The sequence below is a fragment of the Plectropomus leopardus genome, chromosome 13, assembly GCF_008729295.1.
Source record: "Plectropomus leopardus isolate mb chromosome 13, YSFRI_Pleo_2.0, whole genome shotgun sequence".
NCBI classification, from domain to species: Eukaryota; Metazoa; Chordata; class Actinopteri; order Perciformes; family Serranidae; genus Plectropomus; species Plectropomus leopardus.
The window spans coordinates 31,397,664-31,418,015 of record NC_056475.1 but is presented as its reverse complement, the minus strand read 5'-3'; the positions used below and the strand labels follow the sequence as shown (position 1 = coordinate 31,418,015).

General features: G+C 41.1%; 1 protein-coding gene across 3 annotated transcripts in view; it reads right to left on the bottom strand.

Moving 5' to 3' along the window:
- Positions 1–20,352, bottom strand: part of arhgap32b (Rho GTPase activating protein 32b) — a 157,780-nt gene that overhangs the window by 4,868 nt on the left and 132,560 nt on the right. For all 3 annotated transcript variants that reach the window (XM_042498778.1, XM_042498779.1, XM_042498780.1), the window contains 11 exons: positions 16,185–16,334; positions 11,395–11,497; positions 8,261–8,405; positions 7,595–7,677; positions 7,135–7,242; positions 5,543–5,688; positions 5,234–5,435; positions 4,615–4,760; positions 4,418–4,492; positions 2,836–3,669; positions 1,530–2,197 (listed from right to left, as the gene is read on the bottom strand). In XM_042498778.1, the coding sequence (XP_042354712.1) occupies positions 1,530–2,197; positions 2,836–3,669; positions 4,418–4,492; positions 4,615–4,760; positions 5,234–5,435; positions 5,543–5,688; positions 7,135–7,242; positions 7,595–7,677; positions 8,261–8,405; positions 11,395–11,497; positions 16,185–16,334 (2,660 nt within the window). The remainder of the gene's footprint in view (positions 1–1,529; positions 2,198–2,835; positions 3,670–4,417; positions 4,493–4,614; positions 4,761–5,233; positions 5,436–5,542; positions 5,689–7,134; positions 7,243–7,594; positions 7,678–8,260; positions 8,406–11,394; positions 11,498–16,184; positions 16,335–20,352) is intronic.

Genomic DNA, 20,352 nt, shown 5'->3' with positions numbered 1-20,352 from the left:
CAAATTGGGGGCTGCTGGCTGACATGTACAGTATGTAAGACGCTGACTATGGATAAGTACTTCATACAAGCCCACTTCAAAAAGGCCATTCTCACAATTTTATGTTTATTTGTTTCAATTTTATTTCTTACATTCCTCTTTTTCCTACTGGTGCTAGTGCCTTGTGTTGTAGGCACATCTGGCTTTGTTGGCTTTAAAAAACAAGGGCACAGTGAATATCAGAAAGCTCTAAAGAGCTATATGACTCGAACCTTTAACACATAACATATTATGACATAACATAACATATTATATAAGACATTATTTACCCTAACAGCAAGCGATACATTTTGATATTATCAATGCATGAAATACTGCAGAAGTAATCCAAACAGAATATATAATAAACTACACATTTAAACCCCCATGGCAAATGTATTGACACATTTGGTATCTTTACATTATGCCACAAACATTTTGCATATCATGAACTATAATGTATAACCTAATTGTTTTCCAGTCTTTATGCTAAGCTAATAAACCTCTGTGCTGGCTGTAGCTTCATGTCGGATGGACAGACATGACAGTGGTCCTTTCATTTAACTCTCAGCAAGAAGACAAATAAGCACACTTCTCAAAACACTGAGCTCTTCCTTTATGGCTTGCAGCACCGGAAATGTAATCATTTCCTAAAAATGTATTAACACCAAAATATAAAATTTGCACTTAACATGATTTCAATATGTCATAAAACCCAATAATGTAATATTTTTTACGAATAATACTGTAAAATGTCCTAACTGATATTGACATTTTTACTATAATACCTTATTACATTGGTGGGAAAGTATTACACAGCACACAGTGATGCAAACTTTGCCTGATCAGAAAATACTGTAAATCACCCAAGCTGTAGAAAGTGTCCAGAAAAGAAGTGTTAAAGCAGTAGCTCTTAACCTTTTTGTTCACTTTACAACTATAAAATCCATAATTCATTTCCCAATCATGGGGATTTTAGTTTGTTACATCTTTGCCTGATAACAATGCCCCACTTGCCATCAGTTGTTAAAGTCAATTTCTACACCAAGCCGAGTCTACATTTGAAAAACATGAAATCAGTGTCAAATGTTAGTGTCACGTTAGCTTATTGAAAACACTAACAGTCATTTAAATTTTGCATGCCTGCATACTTTCCAAGGAAAAAACATACTTTTTAAAATTAAATGTTATTACATTATCAGTTTTGAAAAAGATTGACCTGAAGGGTATCATTACATTATCAGTAAGAATGGGATTATAATATCAGTCAGGACATTTTATTACATAATTGGTCAAGGTACCACATTATACATGACATTTTTGATCGGGTTAAATACAAATTTTATTCAATTTTCAGGCGTTGTTAGGATATTCGGGAAATAGCTGCATAAATGGGTGCTACATGGCTACTTGCTCATGTTATGCTGCATATGAAATATTTGGATCATGGTTACTGCAGCACAATATCACAATGCAATGAGCCTTGAATCTGACAGTGTTATGGTTCTTACCTCAGGAGCAGGCCGTGGTGAGACTCCAGTATCTTTGCAGCTGTTACTGGGAAAGGGTGCTGGAGTGCTGGCAGATGAGCTGGTGCGGACTGGGACCTGTCCTGTCACAGACTGTTGCCTTTCTGGACTTTTCCTTGTTGGAGAAGTCTGGCTGGTTACACTGGGGAGCGGGGCACACTTGTAAAACGGAGTGTCTGGTGGGGAGGAGTCTGGTTCTGGCTGCAGTCCAGATGGAGTTGTAGTGGTCTTGGTGCTGTCTGATGGTTTGGTAGTGCTGCTGGTTAACTCTAGAGGCTGCGGTTTGACTGTGGGACTGGTAGCAGAGGTATAAGATGAGGCTGGGGTAACTTCTGGAGCAGTGCTGTTTGGTGGTGGGGAACTTCCTCTCCCTGCTGCGTCCTCTGAGGATGTCTGGAAATGTGGGAATGGTGGATGTGGTGAGTCCTGGAAGTTGGAGGCCTCCTGTGGCTGCAGAGGGGACACCGGTGTGGGAGGCTCAGAGGATCTGGACTGAGACTGAATGGAGACCTGCTGGGCGGACTCAGCCAGGGCCAGGGCCAACATGCGGGCAGCATTTTTAGGAGGGGGAGGAGGAGGGGCAGTTGTGGGAGCTGAAGAGCTGAGGGAACGAGGGGCGAGGTCCTTTGAACAGTCCGAAGGTACGACTCCTAACAGGGACACAAAAACACAAGGGATCTATATTTGAAGCACAGAAAGCAAGAAAGTACATGAAGAAAAGAGATGAGAGCAGACAGATGTGTTTTCAGAGATTACTAACACTGCATTACGTTTACCTATTCCCAATTAAGTTTGCCCATTCATGATTTTCACTCAAGAGGGCTTGAACACATTATAATGTAACTTTATACAACCTCTGTCTACAGTTAGTTATGGCCACTGACTGTTAACAGCTATGTTAACCAGACAGTCCCAAGCCTGACACATCGTCATATTAGCAAATTAATGTTATGACAACGCTACTGTAAGAGATTCGTACCATGCGGGCAGACAAACTGGCCTCACCTAAACCTCGTGACTGTTCTCGCCACCCCGGACACCCAGCCCCTTTTTAAAAACTTATCAGATCTACACAAATCTCACAAATGACCTATTTTGTAAGCGTGGTGCTCAGGCATCATATGAAAAGATGTATTGAAATGAAATCCTTGCCAACCTGGCAAACTAAACCTAGAAAAAAAACATTTATATAATTAATGCCAACTTATTCTTAATCTGCATAATGTAAACAAAACAGTGACAAGTCAGACCTGTGCCAGACTTAAAACATTCACTCTCTGCTTCCTACCTTGGTGTTCTTGGCTGCTGGCAGCTGGTGCCTGCTGTACGCTGTCCTCTCCTCTCAGCTCTCGACTGTCGGCACTGTCAAAGGCTGCCAGCTTAGAGTGCAGCTCCATTTGGAAAGCTTCACTTAGCGAAGGCTCAGCCGCCCTCAGCAGCACACTGCCCATCAGGGGTGGAGAGTCCTTGGCTACTGAAGGAGGAGATAATGGCTGTGGAGAGACAACCTGTCCAGCTGTGTTCTTGTCAGGCGTCTCTGTAGAGAAAAGCTCTGAAGTTGCAAATGGTGTCAAACTAGTGGTTTTTCCACATTTAATAGGTGACACAGCCTGCGTGGGTTTATCAGTGTAAGAATGGGAAGTGGTCAGTTTCTTGCTCTCCATCTTCTCTCCAGCAGCCAGGCTGAAGTCTGTGGACAACAAGGGGGACATCAAGCTGCCCAGGTAGGCAGCGGAGATGAGGTGAGAGCCGTTGGTCTTGCCACAGATGCTGCCGGGGCTCCTCTTTAACGTGGAGCCCTCGGCCCCGGCGGGTGAGTCGTCTAGGGGAAAGGCGTAAGAGGTATCGGGGAGACTGCACTGGAAAGACATGGGGTCAAAGTCCAAGGAGGCCATGCCAATGTCCGGCGGACTGAGGTCCACGTCTTCACCTGCTGAGCGGGGAGGTGAGATGAGGGCAGGTACACAGATGGGCCCGTCGTCTCCATCGCTGTCCTCTGTGGCGCCAAGGTTGTCATAGGAGTTGCAGTGTTGCCGGCTGTCCAGCAGCTCACCATTAAAAGAGGCTGACAGGGCGTCACTGCTGGAGCGTGGCCGCCGAGGACGGTACACCTTGGACTCTCCTGAAGGAGGACAAAGATATAATCAGAAACAATTTCTTTTCACAGGCCCTGAGGATAGCAGTAAGCTATGCTGTAGAGAGAGCATGTGAAATATACTGCATATATATTAGGGTTTCTACAGCATCAGGCAAGAGAGATGCAAGACTTTTTAAAGGCTGATTTTATGCCACTTGGAAAAAAAACCAAGACCAATTTTACTATAACCAAATTTAAAAAACCAAACAAAAAGTGATTTTGATCAAATGTTTGTTGTAACATCAAACATGAATTATTGTTCCAACGAAAAGTTAGACGATCTACTATGTTCAAAAAGAGAGACGAGGTTAGAGAGGGGTTTGTATTGAATTTGCACTTCCCAATGTCATCCAAGTTACAGGGACAGCTAGCTACAGATAGGATCCTCACCTCTGAGCCATATGGCTGTTGTTAATTCCGCTATCTTGATCTGCTGGACTTAATTGTGGGAGGCAATCAGTAATGAATTTTTAAAAATATATATGTTGACAATTATTTTGAGATTTTAGAATGCAAGGTTAAAAAATAACTATAAAATTCTAGTTCCCATGTCCCATACATTTTTTAAGACTATTGAAAGATTGATTTAAGACATTTTTATACCAAGTAAGGCCTTATTTTTAAATTAATTAACCCAATACCTTTTAAGGCTTCTTAGGGATATGCAGGAACCCTGTATATGAATTGAACAGCACTGACCCCTGAAAGTGAACTTAATAACAAAGATGAGTACCTTCAACATTGTGCAGGGAACTGAGTGACTCTTCACTTTTGGCTGATCTTAATGTTGCTGTGTCTCCTCGGCCTCCTGAAACGTAGCATTAAAGAGATATCAGACTCCAGTTGTTTTAGTCAAATATGCTTCTCTCATTGCACAGTTGTGAGGTGAAAATTTGACTTTTTTATTCAATATCTGGAGAAATGACTCACCAGCGAGAGCCATGGCCTTTAGTTCATTGGGTTCACTGGGATTACGATGCAGCTTGCGCTTGGACATGGAGGAAGACTTGCCAAGGTTGAAGAAAGAACGCCAGCTACCCACAGGAGACTTCTTGGATTTAATAGGAGGCCTCTTCCTATGATTTTACATGGTGGTGGACGAGCAGGCAGGGAAAACTTAGTTTCACTAACTCACATACACATTACACTACTCAGTGACAGGTTTACACAAAATGATCAGTCACATGTATCTGTTTTATAACTGCTTTTTCAACATTATCTTCACTTTTAGGACTTCTGACCAAGTCTGAAAGTGGAAACAGTCCAGGTCCTGTGAGACACTGACAACCTGATGATCAACCAGGAAATGAACCACTCTGCCTGCAGCTTTACCAGCTAGCAGCAGGGGGAGACACATTCCAGCTTGAGCCTGAGTCCAAGTCCTATTGGTATCAACATGCATGTTTTTTGCTCCAAAATCTACAGTCGATGTGCACTGTAAGATTAACATCTATGTCTTTATCAGTGTCTCTAAATTAACATTTTATAGTAATTATTCTGCTGAAGACATGGTCATGATCAATAATATAACGAGCAGGAGTGAACAAACCTCTCAGTTGGAAACTCGATGACAGTGTGGAACTTTCCCTGCAGCGCAGCCGGACCCTCGCCCACCTCGATGTACTTGCTGTCTTCAGTGACTGGAGAGTTAATCTGAGCCTGGGTCCTGGCCTGGGCCTCCTCCAGACTCAGAAGCTTAGTTGACGGTGATGAAACCAGCAGGGATTTCGGCCGTGACAACGAGTTGTGTCCTGGTGATGTGGATCGGAGTTTATTGCTCATGTGGAAGCAGCAGTGGGTGGTTGAATGACAACAAAAAAACAAACAAAGCTCTTATCTAACTGATGCCTGTACGTACCTGCTCCCTCCCGTATAAGTGAGCTGAGTTTAGTGCTGAAGAGAACATCCACATGGTTGAGGATGAACTCGACCACCACCGACTGGATTCGCACTTCCATGAAGGCTGCTGTGCCGCTGAAGCACGCAGATTCAATCTGTTTCGACCTGACAGCAGTGAAAAGGAAAGCATTGTGTTTCATTTAATAAAGTGCTCCACTTAAACAAGCACAACTTTTGAAGGAAGTGAATCAACCATACTTAATTAAACATGAAAAAAGTGGTTAGATTTGAAGTGATGACATTTGTGTGAAATGATTTGAAGATGCATTTCCAGCCTGTGATGTAGTGTTTGATCAGCACTCTCCCACAAACAGCTGCTTACATCCTTCATTCAGGCACAATGACTCATTTACAGCAGGAGACACGGTACTTCCTGCTGCACAGAGCCCATTAACACAGCTGATTCCAGACTGAGAAAGCACTAATGTGGGCGATATAAAAAAAGAGCTCAACTATACATACATCACATGGTTACGATCATTAGAATTATATTGAAATGTACATTGTTGTAGTACTTAAAGGGAACAAGACAGCTTCCAGGTGATGATTGGCAGTGTATTCAACACTAGAGTGTGCCATGTCATATTATCCACGATAATATTAGTATAATATTTATCATGATAAGAAAATTCTTATCATGACAATGGCAATATTTTGACTTGTTGAAATAAAGGTGTCATACACACTGCAACAACAAGCAGGCTGAAAGTGAAAACTGCTATCAATAGGAAGCATTTTCAGTAAAGTGGGATTAGTGGCCTAAGCATCCTGAATGTTTTATAGACAGTCGCAGACTTTTCAGACTCTTTTTGCGACCTACTGCTAAACTGTCAGCGGCTCTGAGCAGCACAGCATCTCTCTACCTCTCCTCTCTCGCTGTGGGCACACAGGAATCCATGTCATCAGATAACTTTGTCATTAGCCTGTCCTGATGCAAACCTATGTGACACTCACAGCACCACAGAAAACTTTATATATATATATATATATATATATATTATATATATATATAGGTATATAGTATATGTATATATATATATATATATATTTATATATATGTATACATGAATGTGCAATAGTCAATGTAACATAACAGCCTGTTAAAATATATGCAGGTCTGTGTGTCTGTGTGTGTGTGTGTGTGTGTGTGTGTGTGTTTGTGTGTGTATGTGTGTGTGTGCGGGGGTCTGTCATTCCGCGCTATATAGATTAAAGACAATGTTTTTGGTATTTTGCAAGTGTTCAGATGTGTGTGCTGTAGCTTATTATATTTTATACAGTATCTAAATCTCACTCTGAGTTATTGTTGTTGTTTACAAACTTATGAACCAAATATTTGAAGGAGAACTTCATTTATCTTGACATAGACAACTATAACACTTATTTTTTTTGCAATTGTATGTTCTTGAACTTAATAAGTAGATATTAGTTATCACAAAAATACCCTAAAATAGTGTGATATTATTTTACAGCCATATCGCCCAGCCATATTCACCAGGATAATAAACCATGCATCCAAAGAACATTTTGCGGGACAGGACGGCCTCTCACCTCAGCAAGTTGGGCGCCCAGACGATGGCCAAGTTCTTGCTGTGCATGTTGGTGATGTAGCTGAACGCTGCCAGACGGGAAAGGTGTCTCATGAGGAACTCCAGGGTCCTAGGAATCAAATATTCATGTATTCAGATTTAATTGGCTCCCACTAGTGATGTGCAGACTAATGGCCATGATAGAGCTGCTTCTTCAGAGCATCAATATTTCACTGCATGCTCAAATCCCACAGGAATGTCACTTAGAAATTTGCATTTGTATGCTTTCACAAAGAACAGAAAATTCAATTCATCATCATCAACGCAAAGACCATCTGGGACCTGTTAAATGATTCCACTCAATGCAGTGTGGCAGTAGAAAAACCCTTGATTTTAACACAGACATATGCAACACCAGTGTGACTCTGTGATCTGGCAGTTCCCCGGGCCACCAGAGGGGGGCAGTGTGCCTTTACACTGACCTGTAATGCGGTGGAGGAAGCTGCTGAATGACATCATGGATTTTGATGAGTCGTTCTTCGTCTGTTGCTGCTGATACAGCATCCTTCAGAGTGAAAACAAAGAGAGAGATGGGGAGATAAGCAGAGGGAGATAAACTGTGGGATGTATCAGTGTATCAACATGAAGATGATTCACTTGTCATCCCAGATACACCCCGCTTCATGGAGCATGGAGGGGACATCCGTCTGCAGCCACAGAACCCCCTCCTCTAACCTCCCCTCCAGCTGCCATAGCAACCAGCAAACATTTACTTCCTCTTCAGGAACGCCTCTGTTGTGCTTGGAGAAGGTTTTTATTCCAAGTCACACAGAGAGTGGTTTGCTGCATTTGTAATGACAGGGTGTGTCAAGTACAATGCAATTATTTCACAGTGTCTGTGTCTCATAACTGACAGATACATGTGCAGAATTCCTAAAAGATAAATCGGAAGAATTCCCTATGGCGATCAGGGAAAAATTTGAAATCAGTGCTGTCAGTCCCACCCAGTCAGTGTCCTCTGGTAAATTGGTGCGCACAGAAACAACCTAAAAAATCAGGTGCTGTAATACTTAGCAAACTCTTATCCACACACTAATGTCAGAAATAGATGTGTGAAAAGTGTTGAGTCCTGCTGAGACTTTGCTTACAGAGAATTTCTCGTAGAGCTGGTAGGTGAGCAGGGGGTTGGGCAGCTCTCTGAAGTAGAGCTTACACAGCGAGCCAACACAGTGGATGTCCTGGATGTAAACATCTTTGGTCAGGTCGGGGATCTGCTCAGAATCAAACTCGTGCCTGATGGAAGAGAGAGAGGACGAAGGCAGAGTCAACAAATTAACCTCTGAGGAAGAAAAATGCATCCATGAATGACTGCTGTAGTTTGATGGATACAAGACATGACACAAAGTCAAGAAGCATTTTAGAAGCATTTTAGAGGAGAACATTATTGATGTGTGCCTACAACTCTTTTCCTTTAATCTTTCCATTTCTGTGGAAAGTTCAAAAGAATCAGATTTGGTAATAAAGTCATCTCGGGCTGCAGATGGACCGTGTGTCATGTGGTTAGTGGTGCACAGTATGTTTCATGTTATGTTTGGAGACACAAGTGAGGAGACACAATGAAGTTGAGCTTTCTCAACCAAAAATATCAACATGTGAATACAATGTATTTATATTTACTTATACTTAACCAAAAAATCACACATGACACTGGAACTGGTCTTCATGCCTTCAATGAGTCTGACAGAAGAACTAGAAATGTGGCCTGTGTTTCTATATTCTCTAACCATGACAGTAGCATTTAGGTTTATTTAAAGGTTAAGTCTGTGATTTTAGAGAAAGACTGTAGAAATCTGAACTGGGGCTCTCCTGAACACCAGTTAGTTTAGGCATCAAAACTCCAGTGAGAAATAGTTGATGCATCACCAGTGCGGTAGGGGCGCTAATGACAGATGAGAACATAAATCAGACGTTTTGAAATGTCAGTATTCAGTCAGCGCACCAAAAATAACTTGACAATTAGCAGCTTTATTAGCGTACAGGTAGCAGAAGCCACATGAAAACTTAACTGTTGCTTACCGTTCTTTATAAATGATTTTCCAAATTTGTTGTAGATATGTTGTATTGATTTACTATTTGTTAATTTATGGGCCTAATTTCAATTCAACACCAAAACAAACGTACCCCTCCCCCAGTCAGTGCTCCTTCAGAAGCTCCAGTAATATCTCTGACATTATCAACATTTCATTGCTCTCATGGCGTAGCTCAGCGCCTCATGGACAAGGACGTTCAGGGAGATTAGCTGGCAGTGTTCTGTAGCTTAGACAGAGCCGCTTTCTGTTTCCCATTTAAAGAGCAGAGGTTGTGTATGAATTCAACAAACAGGGTTTGATTACAATCACAAACTGCACCTTTAACTGAGACAGCAATACGGCTGTATATAAATCTGAAGTTACAAAATTAAAAACACAAATGAAGTAAAATCGACAAAGCATCCAAAGTCTTCAAGACTATTTCACACCAGACCCATAAACTCTGCTGCTGGTGGCTGATGTATTGCTAAATTGTCCATGTGAAACAATGGCTGCCGCCAAAAAACTATCTCAGATACCAGTTAAAGTATCCCCTTCAATAATGGTTTAGTCATTAAAATCACTTCTTATCTCAGGAACTTTGTCCAGTGACTTCTCTTTGAGTGATGTTTACTTCTAGCATTTTCTAATGAGAATAAATCATACTGAAGAGGGTGAGCAGTCATTAACAGTGTCTGCAGGTTCTCCTGTCAGTCTGTATTCAGTGTATCCCCAACAAGCTCCACCAGACAGACAGTTGGAGCAGCCCCTATCACTGCGTTTAAGGAGGCACTTAAATTCATCCAACCTCAGACTAAAACTGAAACTAACACCAGGTAGGCTCCAGTCTTTATAGGTTGGTTAATGTTGCTGAGCATTTAAGCTTTTGTCAAATTTGGACAGACAGCTGTGAGAAAAAGCTGTGCTCTGTCTGTCCTCTCAGGAAAGCTGTGCTTCCAAAATAAGGTCGGGGGTAAGGAAAATCTGACTACTGACCTACTGCATGTACATGGATTTACAGTCACCAGGTTATTACAGCACATATAAATGTGTTCCTTAAATACCTGCTTACGTAAGTGCATATTGGCACACTGTATTCTGTCTAAGGGACAAAACCCATGGTAAAAAAAACTTTCTGAATGTCGCTGCTCCTGAAGCTAATATTGCTTAGCTTTCGTTAAAATTGAAGGTGACCCAGAGAGTCACTCCTCTATTCCCACATGTGGATTTTGGCAGCTTGAGTATCAGGAGACACCACTTAGTAAGAGTTTAGGGAGAAAATCCAACTCCAACTGCAAAAGTGGAAATGATACCTTTGCATACAGTCATCCCCACATCCTGTCTTATATCATTTATATATAAACACAGTATTATCCATAAACACCTCACAGCAGGGCACAACAAAAACTGTAATGCCTGGAACACACTGCAGGCCTGAGCAATGTCAGATGGCAACTTTGCCGAACTGTTGTGTCACACTTGTGATGTCAACACTGACAGCACTGTTGCTGTGATGTTTCTGCTATTTCAAAGATTTTAAGCCCTCCAAGCTCCTGCATTGTCAACAACACAGTCCTGCAAATATATAACAATAAAATGCTGTAACAGACATAGTTAGAGGATTTCTCTTTTAAAAGGGATACAGGAAAGGTTGAGTATAACAGATGTATGTATTTACTTGTGTCTTGGACAGACAGAGACATTGAAACTGTCGTAAAAGATGGTATAATGCTGATATAGTTATCAAAACACCATTATCACTGTCTATTTCTGCTGACAACTGCGTGCAGCACGAGGAAAAAAAATTGATGAGCCACTTTTTCTCTACATGTGCCGCGGCTGACAGGCAGCTGAGTCGTGCCTGACCAGCGCTGCTCACACAGGCAGTGTGGCTGCTCTTGTTAACACAGGCGCAGGGAAAAAAAACAAAAAAACTTAATCCAATGGGCCAATGGTATGACAACATTGGACAGTAAAAACTGTTGATGAGGAACAACTGCTCCACTGCACGTCATCCTGTTTTGTTTTACTGATGCAATAATTCTAGATGGAACTCATATGTTATCAGCCTGTAGATGAGGGCTATGGTAGGATTAAATTTGTGAGTTCCTCCTATGACAAAGAGCCACACTGAGGAGGAAGCATGCAAACAACGGAGATTCTAATAAATGCCTGAATTAAATAATATAATTAACAGGCAGCATGTCTCCTACCGCAGTTTCTGGATATTTGAGGCGATTCCAGAGAGGCGGTAGATGCCGTCCACCACACCGTGCTTCTCGATGAACTCTGTGCAGCTCTTGAGGACCTGGGGCACTGCGCAGAGAAAAACAGCGTATCATCACATAACACATCAGTCAATATTTGTCCAGTCTTTACTGAGCGCTTCAAGGTCAAGAACACGATGACTTTCCTTTGAGAGGAGCGAGTACAGAGCAGTCAGGCTGGAGCTCAGGGGCTTTTTGGACAAGAGGCTGCAGGCTCAGAGGGATTATTGAGTTCATCAGAAGGAAAAGCACTTTTGGAGCTGAGCATGAAAACGATTGAACCATGTAAAGCAGAAACGAATATATCCCGAAGAGCTGTTTATTTTGTTTCTTTAGTTCGTGATATTGGCTGTCCGTAACCCATTTTCTACATCAGTGCAGTTTTCTGGATGAAACAAACAGTTAGAAAAACATGTTGTCAGTGAGTGAGGCAGCCAATCAAATCCACTTGGCTACAAAGTACAGCGCCAGCGTTTGTGTGTTTAAGACGGACAGACAAAAAAAGCAAAACCTCAGAAAAAAGAGCCTCTTAATTCTCCTTCAGCAGCCATGAATCATGCAGACATGCTATTTATCTCTGTGCGTATGTGTGTATGGGAGATAAGGATGGTGTGTATGTGTGTAAGGAGGCTCCCAGGCCTCCCACAGCTCACACATCATTCAGAGGATGACAGAGAGTGGGACACTCGCCGAAGCAGCTGTTCACATGAATTCCACACATAGCGAAAGAGAAAACAAGGCGAGATTTGAGGAAACTACATTCTGCAGTGGAGGAGAGGACAGTGAGGGGGGATGAATCCTCTCCAAGTTCTTCTCGTAGGAAGATTTTGTTATGATGTTCCCTTATCACAAAGATACACAACATGTTTAAATGTGGAGCCAGTGAGGGACACACAACAAGAATGAATCCTCTTAAATTCTAGTCAAAACAACAGCATTCTAAGCAGCAGAGCTGTAAGCAATCATTTTGTTCCCTTGAACGTCTCTCTTAAAACTCAAACTGACTTAAGTACAGCAAGAAGTGAAAACCTTCCAGCTCTGAGAAGTAATGCCCGCATGATTGCTGCAGAGGTAGAGAAGAACTGAACTCGGCTCGGGTAGTATCATAGTATTACAGTATTATGGTATAACAGCTGGTATTTAGAAATCTCTAAGGTGTGTTTTTCAATACCATCATAAAAACATCTATTAAACTTATTGTAGGTAGTGTACAGCACACACCACCAGTGCTCAGTCTCCTTGCCATGAGTGTAGCACCAAACACCTATACCATAAACCTCTGTGAAATTTCAGGAAGGTATGAACTATTACATATTAACTAATAGTTGTTGTTAATTGTTTTTGTTGTAAGTGTGGAGACATTATCTGTGCAGCACTGAGTCCAAGACAAATTTCCCCTGCGGGGACAATAAAGCTACTCTCTTTCAAAGCCAGAAACTAGAGAGGGAAGCCTTCAACTTGTGATGTCATAGTGTACAAAGTCTCGAGCTGCTCCACAGAAAATGAATTTTGTGGAGCCACAGAATGTTTGTTTTCTCTTTTATTAGCTTCATTTTATTGTATTGTTTTAGTGCTGAAACAACATCTTTCACCATCTATGAAGCAGCCCCATACTTTATACCCTATGACATCATAAATTTGAATGTCAGCACTCTAGTTTTTGGAAATGGGAGAGGGTTGTTTATATTTACAATATTTTCTGACTGTCTTTGACCACAGGAATAAGGTATGAATTCTGAAAATGGGCGTGGTTTTCCTTTAAGCAACATGAGTTGTACTCAAGCCATGCTGTGTGCCATTGTTGTTATTTTTCTATGCAATGTTTGTGTTCCATAGCATGTGGTATCATCTTTAGTTAAACAAAATGAAAATGGAAACACCTGGCCTCATGTTTTTTTCATGCACACACGTGGCCCCATCTGACATAAGACATTGAGAGTAGATGAAGAAAACATGTAAAACACCACAATGCAAACTTTGATGCCTGCAGTGCTACTGTGTAGAAATGGACAATTTTAAGTGCAATCCACATGTTAACATAGCACACTGTTGTGAGAGCAGCGTAGTGTTTGGCTGAGCGTTAGAGAGACAGAGTGGCAGCAGATGTCCTCAGAGCAGACACTTGATGGCAATCAGAGCAGAGCAGAAATTAATCCCAAAGTTGTCCACTGGTAATAAATGTACAACAGCTCCTCAAGACAATGTTATGTTCCTGTTTGATGCTGAAGGAAGTCAGCCCCAAAGTGAGCATCAACATCATGACCACGGTCTGTCAGCTGGAGTTGTAAAGGTTAACAACATACTAACAACGAGGCTTTGAGTCATCTAAATATCCTAGATGGCAGGGCTGGGACCATCGTCAGTGTGCATTTAACTTGTGGGATTCGTGGGATTTTGTAACTGACTGGACATCAGTTAGATTCATACAACAACAACAACAACAATAATAATAATAACAACAATAACGATGATGAGAAGGATCAGGAATGTTTTAAAGAATTCCATAATAAACTGTGACTGCAATATTGGTCTAAAAGAAATCTTAGATGCGTTTCCTGTATTGTTTGGCACTAATTTACACTTAAAGTGGAAGCAGGCATCTCTGCTTCCACTTTTAGTGTAAATAGTGTAAATGAGAAAGTCACACAAACTCTGGTCAGAACCTGCTGACCTTTTGACCCAGAAAATGTGACAGAGTTCCTTATCTCTATGTGTCAAAGTAACTTATTGAGGTCAAGGCCTAACTTCTTCACCTATGAATGTGTGACTGTAATGCACACAGCCCAGCACTAATCTGTGACCTGACACTTGTTAGACAGGACTGTGTGATCACAGTGAGCTAATGTGCTGAACCAATCATGTTCCAACACAGAGTATGATCCATTAACATGAATACATGGGTTTCACAGTTGGTGTCAACATGAAGTGATATCAAGTTATTGATCAGGCTTCAGCAGTAGAGTAGCATCATTACAGTGGTTGGATTTGATGTTGCAGTGTAATCAGGACAACATTATCCACTCTGTCACTGACACCATCACATCAGCTCCTCTAGCACACAAGCGCTGCTGAGAGCTCACAAAATCAATGCAGCTCCAGTAGACTGATGTACATATGGACTTTAGCGCAACAGATATCTTAATTACAAGCAGAGCCAACTGGTGTTTGTTTACACATAGCCAGTTGTGTGTATTTGTTTTTGAGAAAGTATATGATGGCTCCATTTGAAACCATTCACTTATTAATTGGAATGGAAGAAGCAGTGTGTTTGGAGTGCTAACATTTTCTACAACAAAATACGAATAAACACTGAGCTCTGTCAGTCATGAAGGCACTGGCATATGTTAAACATTAATATGTTAATATTAATGTTCCATAATTTAAGCCTAATGGATCATGATGTTCCCCTGTCCTCGGCTTGCTGTGTAGCTGTTAGTGCAAATGACACTGATCACGCCATCAATATTACTACCATCTGACAGTGGTATAAAAGATCCAGGTCCAGGCACTCAGGATGGTTTGGAAAGAATAGAAGGCCTTTAATTGACAGTGCTAGAAACATTATAAATATACCAACGTGTATCGGCTTGTGCCTTTTTCAGGGTGAACACAGGGTGCACTGGTGTATTTTTAATGTTTCTAGCCCTTTGAATTAAAGGCCTTTTATGCTTTTCAAACCATCCTGAGTGCCTGGAACTGGTTCTTTTGTACTACTGTTTTTTGGTCATAAGTTCCCCCGTTTTTATTCCCTTCCATGAGCACTGGTGGTTTGAGGGACACCAGAAGCACTCTTGCTGCCTCTTCTTTTTCACATCACTACCATTTGGTTGGAGACAGCTGGACAAAAGCTTGTTTCAGCAGGAGTTTTTTTCCACTCATGAAGCCCAACGGCAGCCAAATCTGCCTCGCTGACACTGCTGATGACGGAGGGGGCTTAAATGTATTAATGATGATTTTATGGAATAATTCCCGCTCTAGAAAAATAACATTGAAATCTAACTGAACCTGACAAACTACTGTCTCTTGCACATCTAAATACTGTCAATGATGAAACCAAAGCAGACAGTCACATGATGTCCTAGTCAAATAACATCAGGAGGGACTATTTCTTGTTTGGACAGAGTCACTACTATGAGTGTTGTCATCACTGAGAGAGCCAGCCAACCAGCAGAGACTTCAGGAAGTCACTGCACTGGAAAAAGTCCTGCACATGACCACCCATAAAACCACAACAAGTTCTTTTTACACTTTAGATTTTGAACATATCAACAAACCTTTGGACAGAGCCCAGCTCGCTTTTCCCCCTGCTTCCAGTCTTTGTGCAAAGCTAAGCTAACCAGCTGCTAGATGTAGCATCTGATTTACAGCACGGCTTGACTCAACTCAACTTACTTGGTAACTTTTTTTGTTTTTGGTTTTCAATTGGCAAAAGTTGTGGATAGTACCTGGTCATTTTTATTACCACCTCAGTCAAGGTTCCAAATGAGCTGAGCTGAAACCAGATGGTGGAGTAAATATATCAAGTCAAAAGGTAAACAGGGACGTTTTGAGATTGCACTCACCAGGGAACAGGCGAGATCAGGAATCAAAGCCAGTCTCTAATGGAAACATGTTCTCTCTGCCATTAATCAGTCAAGGCCCTGGCAATTTAAGTCCACTATCTGACAACTGATGTTGGTTAAAACAAAACAGGAGATACTGTTAACTGCTCTTCGGTGTGTCTGCATGTCTCTCACCGTCATGTCCAGAGTTGAGGAGGTGTTCTCCCAGGTCGCAGCCGAACACCCTCTCCCGGAGGATGCCTCTCTGCTTCAGCTTCTGCTTGGTCGGCCTGGACTTCATGAAGGAGCGCAAGAAGGTGATCAGCTTCCCGTGCTTTTTAGACACTGAGGGACAAGGGAAGGAAGGAAGGACACATCTTAGATCTCTTATAAAACGTTTTACTTCTCTACAGTGAGTGTGTCTTTGACACTGGCACAGCTTTCACACAGGCTCTATCTATGTACCAGAGCAAAAACCCATACAGGCCGCTCAGGGTTGTCCCATTGTGCGTTTCGGCTTCATTCTTTTGCAAACCCTTTCTTTCTGCATGTGTAGTTTCCTTGAGGCGAAGGCTTCGTTCTTAAATACCACCTCCCAGGCAACTACAAAGGAATCTTCTACATCCAATACCAGTGTCCTCCGCTCCCCTTCAAAACAGGACAAAACAGGAGCGTACCAAACCGCATTAATTAGATACTATGCCTGGGAAAGGGTCGTAAGCTTCTTAAACTACACACCAGTTGTTTTCTCTGCTTTAGTGAGATGTGGAAAGGCTATCAAGTGAATCAAACAACCTGCATTCTTTTGGAGCCGGGGACAATGGAGCTGGCTTTGACTCCAGAGATTTGTTCAAAAGATGTTCAGTGGAAATCGCACACTGTCAGTAACTGGTGAGATGAAAACAGCAGTGTTTGTCTGCTCTCGGGTATGTTTCTTTAACTCTCATATACAAATGAAAGAAGGCTGTCTGATGAGAGCATCAATTCACCTTCAAATGAGAACTCAGGTCAGTTTCAGTCGTATATCAGTCTTGGTTAACCAGACACAAAAAAATAAAAACAGAATATAAAACAGTCACACAAAAGAGTTCCAACCCAGTTTTCCAAGGACTGACCAAAGCAGCATCAGACTTTATCTAACATGCATATAGTAAGTGCACTGATGCCAATCCATCAAATGTCAGAGGAGTTATATAGAGATACTGCAGATGACTAGAGATTATTGATTAAAAAACAGGGTAAAAAACAAATAATTTCAACATTTGAACATTGCACTTACTAAGCTGACAATTCAAGTATATTGTTCAACTATGAAGAAGAGGAGCCTACTGAGATGTACAGGATGCTTCCCAGGTGAGCTCTGAAAAATCTTAAATAACCAACATAGAGACTCATTATATAAAACTGGGCTGACTCTGCAGTAATAAGATGCGAATACTTTGAAACTGGTGCTCCCTGACTAGTGTAAAAAGAGAATAAGGACTGTGGCATTCACTTTTGCTCCAGAGGAAGAACTACAACGACCAGAATGAATCTGACGTAATGTGATCTCATCTTTCCGACACAATAGCAGGCAGCTGGATTTTTTTTTACAGTTAAACAGTTAGCTAAAACATATTTCTGAAAACATTTGAGGTGAGAATTATGCAACACACTAACAGAATGTTGGTTTATATTTGATTAGCGCTGCTTAGTTTTACAGTTTTAGCTTCACTTTTTCGGTCTCCGTTTTCAGCAAACTCTCACCATTATGGTGATATGGGGCTTTGAAAACTTTTCTGAAAACATTTTAGGTGAGAAATAGGCAGTGCAGTAACATAATTAATGATTTATATTTGATCATCACTGCCTAGTTCCACCATTTGATTGGATTTTGGTTTTAGACACAGAGAGGGGCGAGAAGGTGTGGATCTTGATCCAGCTCTATACTCACTGTGTGAGTGGTAATGGCAGAAGGGTTAGCGGGCAATACAAAAACTTTGAAGTACAACCTGTATTTTGAGCAACAGCCCCAAGAGCCAACAAAATATCGCCAAATGATGTAAACTGCATCACTGGTTAGATGAAGGAAGGTTTACCTCAGCTCATCTACATACACTACCCACATTGCTTAAATACAAAGCTGGTTAAAAATCAGCAAAGTATCCCTTTAAAGCAGCATCAGTTTCTCTTTTCTGTTTTTCATTCTTCACTGCTCTGTAAAGCTTTTGACCCAGACCAAACACACCTCAAAGAATAAAACTGTGTCTTGTAACCACTCATCTTCTCTGTCTCTTTATTCGCTCCGCGGTGTCAGTGGTCCACCCTCAGTGCCTGTTACTGTCTCAGACATTCTCGTCTTGGACCTCACCTTTAAGTAGTTGTCTCTCTGTGGACACTTGGATCGTGCTGCACTTCACACCAACTTTGACCAACAATTCTTCCAATTATTGCTTTACTCTGCAGTCTTGTGCTCTTACAGGCGACAGCACAACTATCCTTTCTGAATCCTGCAGACTGAAAGAACAACATGGAGCAATCAGCAACGCTTAACGCTCCTGACGCTCCAAACAGACATGCAGTCTCACTCAGGACAGAAACAGAACAACCCAGGAAACACTTGCCGAAAGGTTACCACTGAGGAAATTGATATCACAGATTACCTATCTGATCTATGATCATGATGTTCTTTCAGCCACACCACATCTGAAACTGTGATCACACCAACATGACTGAGGGCTAAAGTAGAAAAACTCCTGTGTTTCATCAGTTTGTTATTGATATTCCAGATCACATTCCTCTATCTGATTATAAACATTCAGGTCACAATCATTCCACAACTCTCATTATATTACCTGTTTCAAACTTCAGTCCAACACACACTCTCACACTCTCTCTCTCTCACACACACACACACACACACATACACACAAAGCAACTTCAAGACAAATGCATTTAGAATTAAATCAAATAAATGACACGTCTTCAGAGGTAAAGTCTTAACTTGCTGTGCCAAGCTGAGCTCTGCTTTGATTGCAGTACAGCTGAAAGTAGGCCATCGCTCAGCAAAGACTGTCTCAACAAACAAAACAAGCTCTGTTAAAGAAAGTTATGGCTGAATGGTGTGTTTGGAAGATAACAACAATACGATAAAAGTGTCAGGGCAGCATCTTTACTCACAGCATGATATTGTGATTCATTAACAGAGACTTACACACCATCATGAAGCACAAACATGCTGTTATCAATATCATTATTTAGAATAAGGCTGGGCCATATGGAGAAAATCATTTATCACAATTTTTTTGGACCAAATACTTTGATATTTACTAAGGGTCGACAGATTGTCAGCCTTGGAGATTATTGGGGCCAATATTTGGCATTTTGCCAATTATCTGTATCTGCGTTTTATTTTAATGATCACCGACTGAATTAATTAATGAGAAAATGCAAAGACAGTGTCAGGATGGGAGGAACCTTTTCTTTGTAAAACCTCAGGGAGTTATTTTTATTCATTCATTTTTTAATTAAATTTTCACTGAACTTTATAAAAAAAAATGTTGCAGGGAACTTGCTGTATATGATGTTGCCTGTTTCAGTTTTGATTAAACATTGGCTAAAGGCATTTAAACAAAGTTTTGTATTGGAGTTCGTTATATTCCAAAATCTTCATTTTGACAGAAATATTTTCATTTTTATTGTTAATGCATATCCGTTCCAGATATCGGTTATTAGTCTCATTAAGTACTAATAATCTGTATCGGTATGGGCCCTAAGAAAACAATATCGGTCGACCCCTAATATTGACATTGCAACAATATTTTATATTTTATATTTTAGGGTTGACAATTGGTACTTAAAAAAAAGTTTTACACAATGAGATTTTTGAATAATAATCAAAAGTAATGTGAATATAATGACTAAGTAGGTAGCGGCAAATAACAGAACAGCTAAGCAGTCTGTAAGTTCAGAAAACTTCATCACTTTGCAATTATACATATAGATACAACATTGATATCTTGTCCAGTCCTCATTTAGAACCAGCTCCACTGTGTGAGCCTCGGCCCTCCTGCCCATAGACCATTAGGTAAAAATTAATGAGGCTGTCTGTCTGCATGCTAAATGTACAATATGGAGTACACTGTGGGCAGCACACTTAATTGACAGTCCATCCGAGTACATTCAGAATGCAAACATCAATACGCGAGTCAAACTAATGAGCTGAAGGGAATGGAAGCTTTCTGTGTGGAAGCTGAATTAATTCACAGTTTCTCCATTGTACTGATCGCATACTACCAAAAATGCATGGACAAATGTCTGAATGTCTGTCTTCTCCTTACTTATGCATTCTGGGTAATATTTGTGGCATCTGGTTTTGACACAC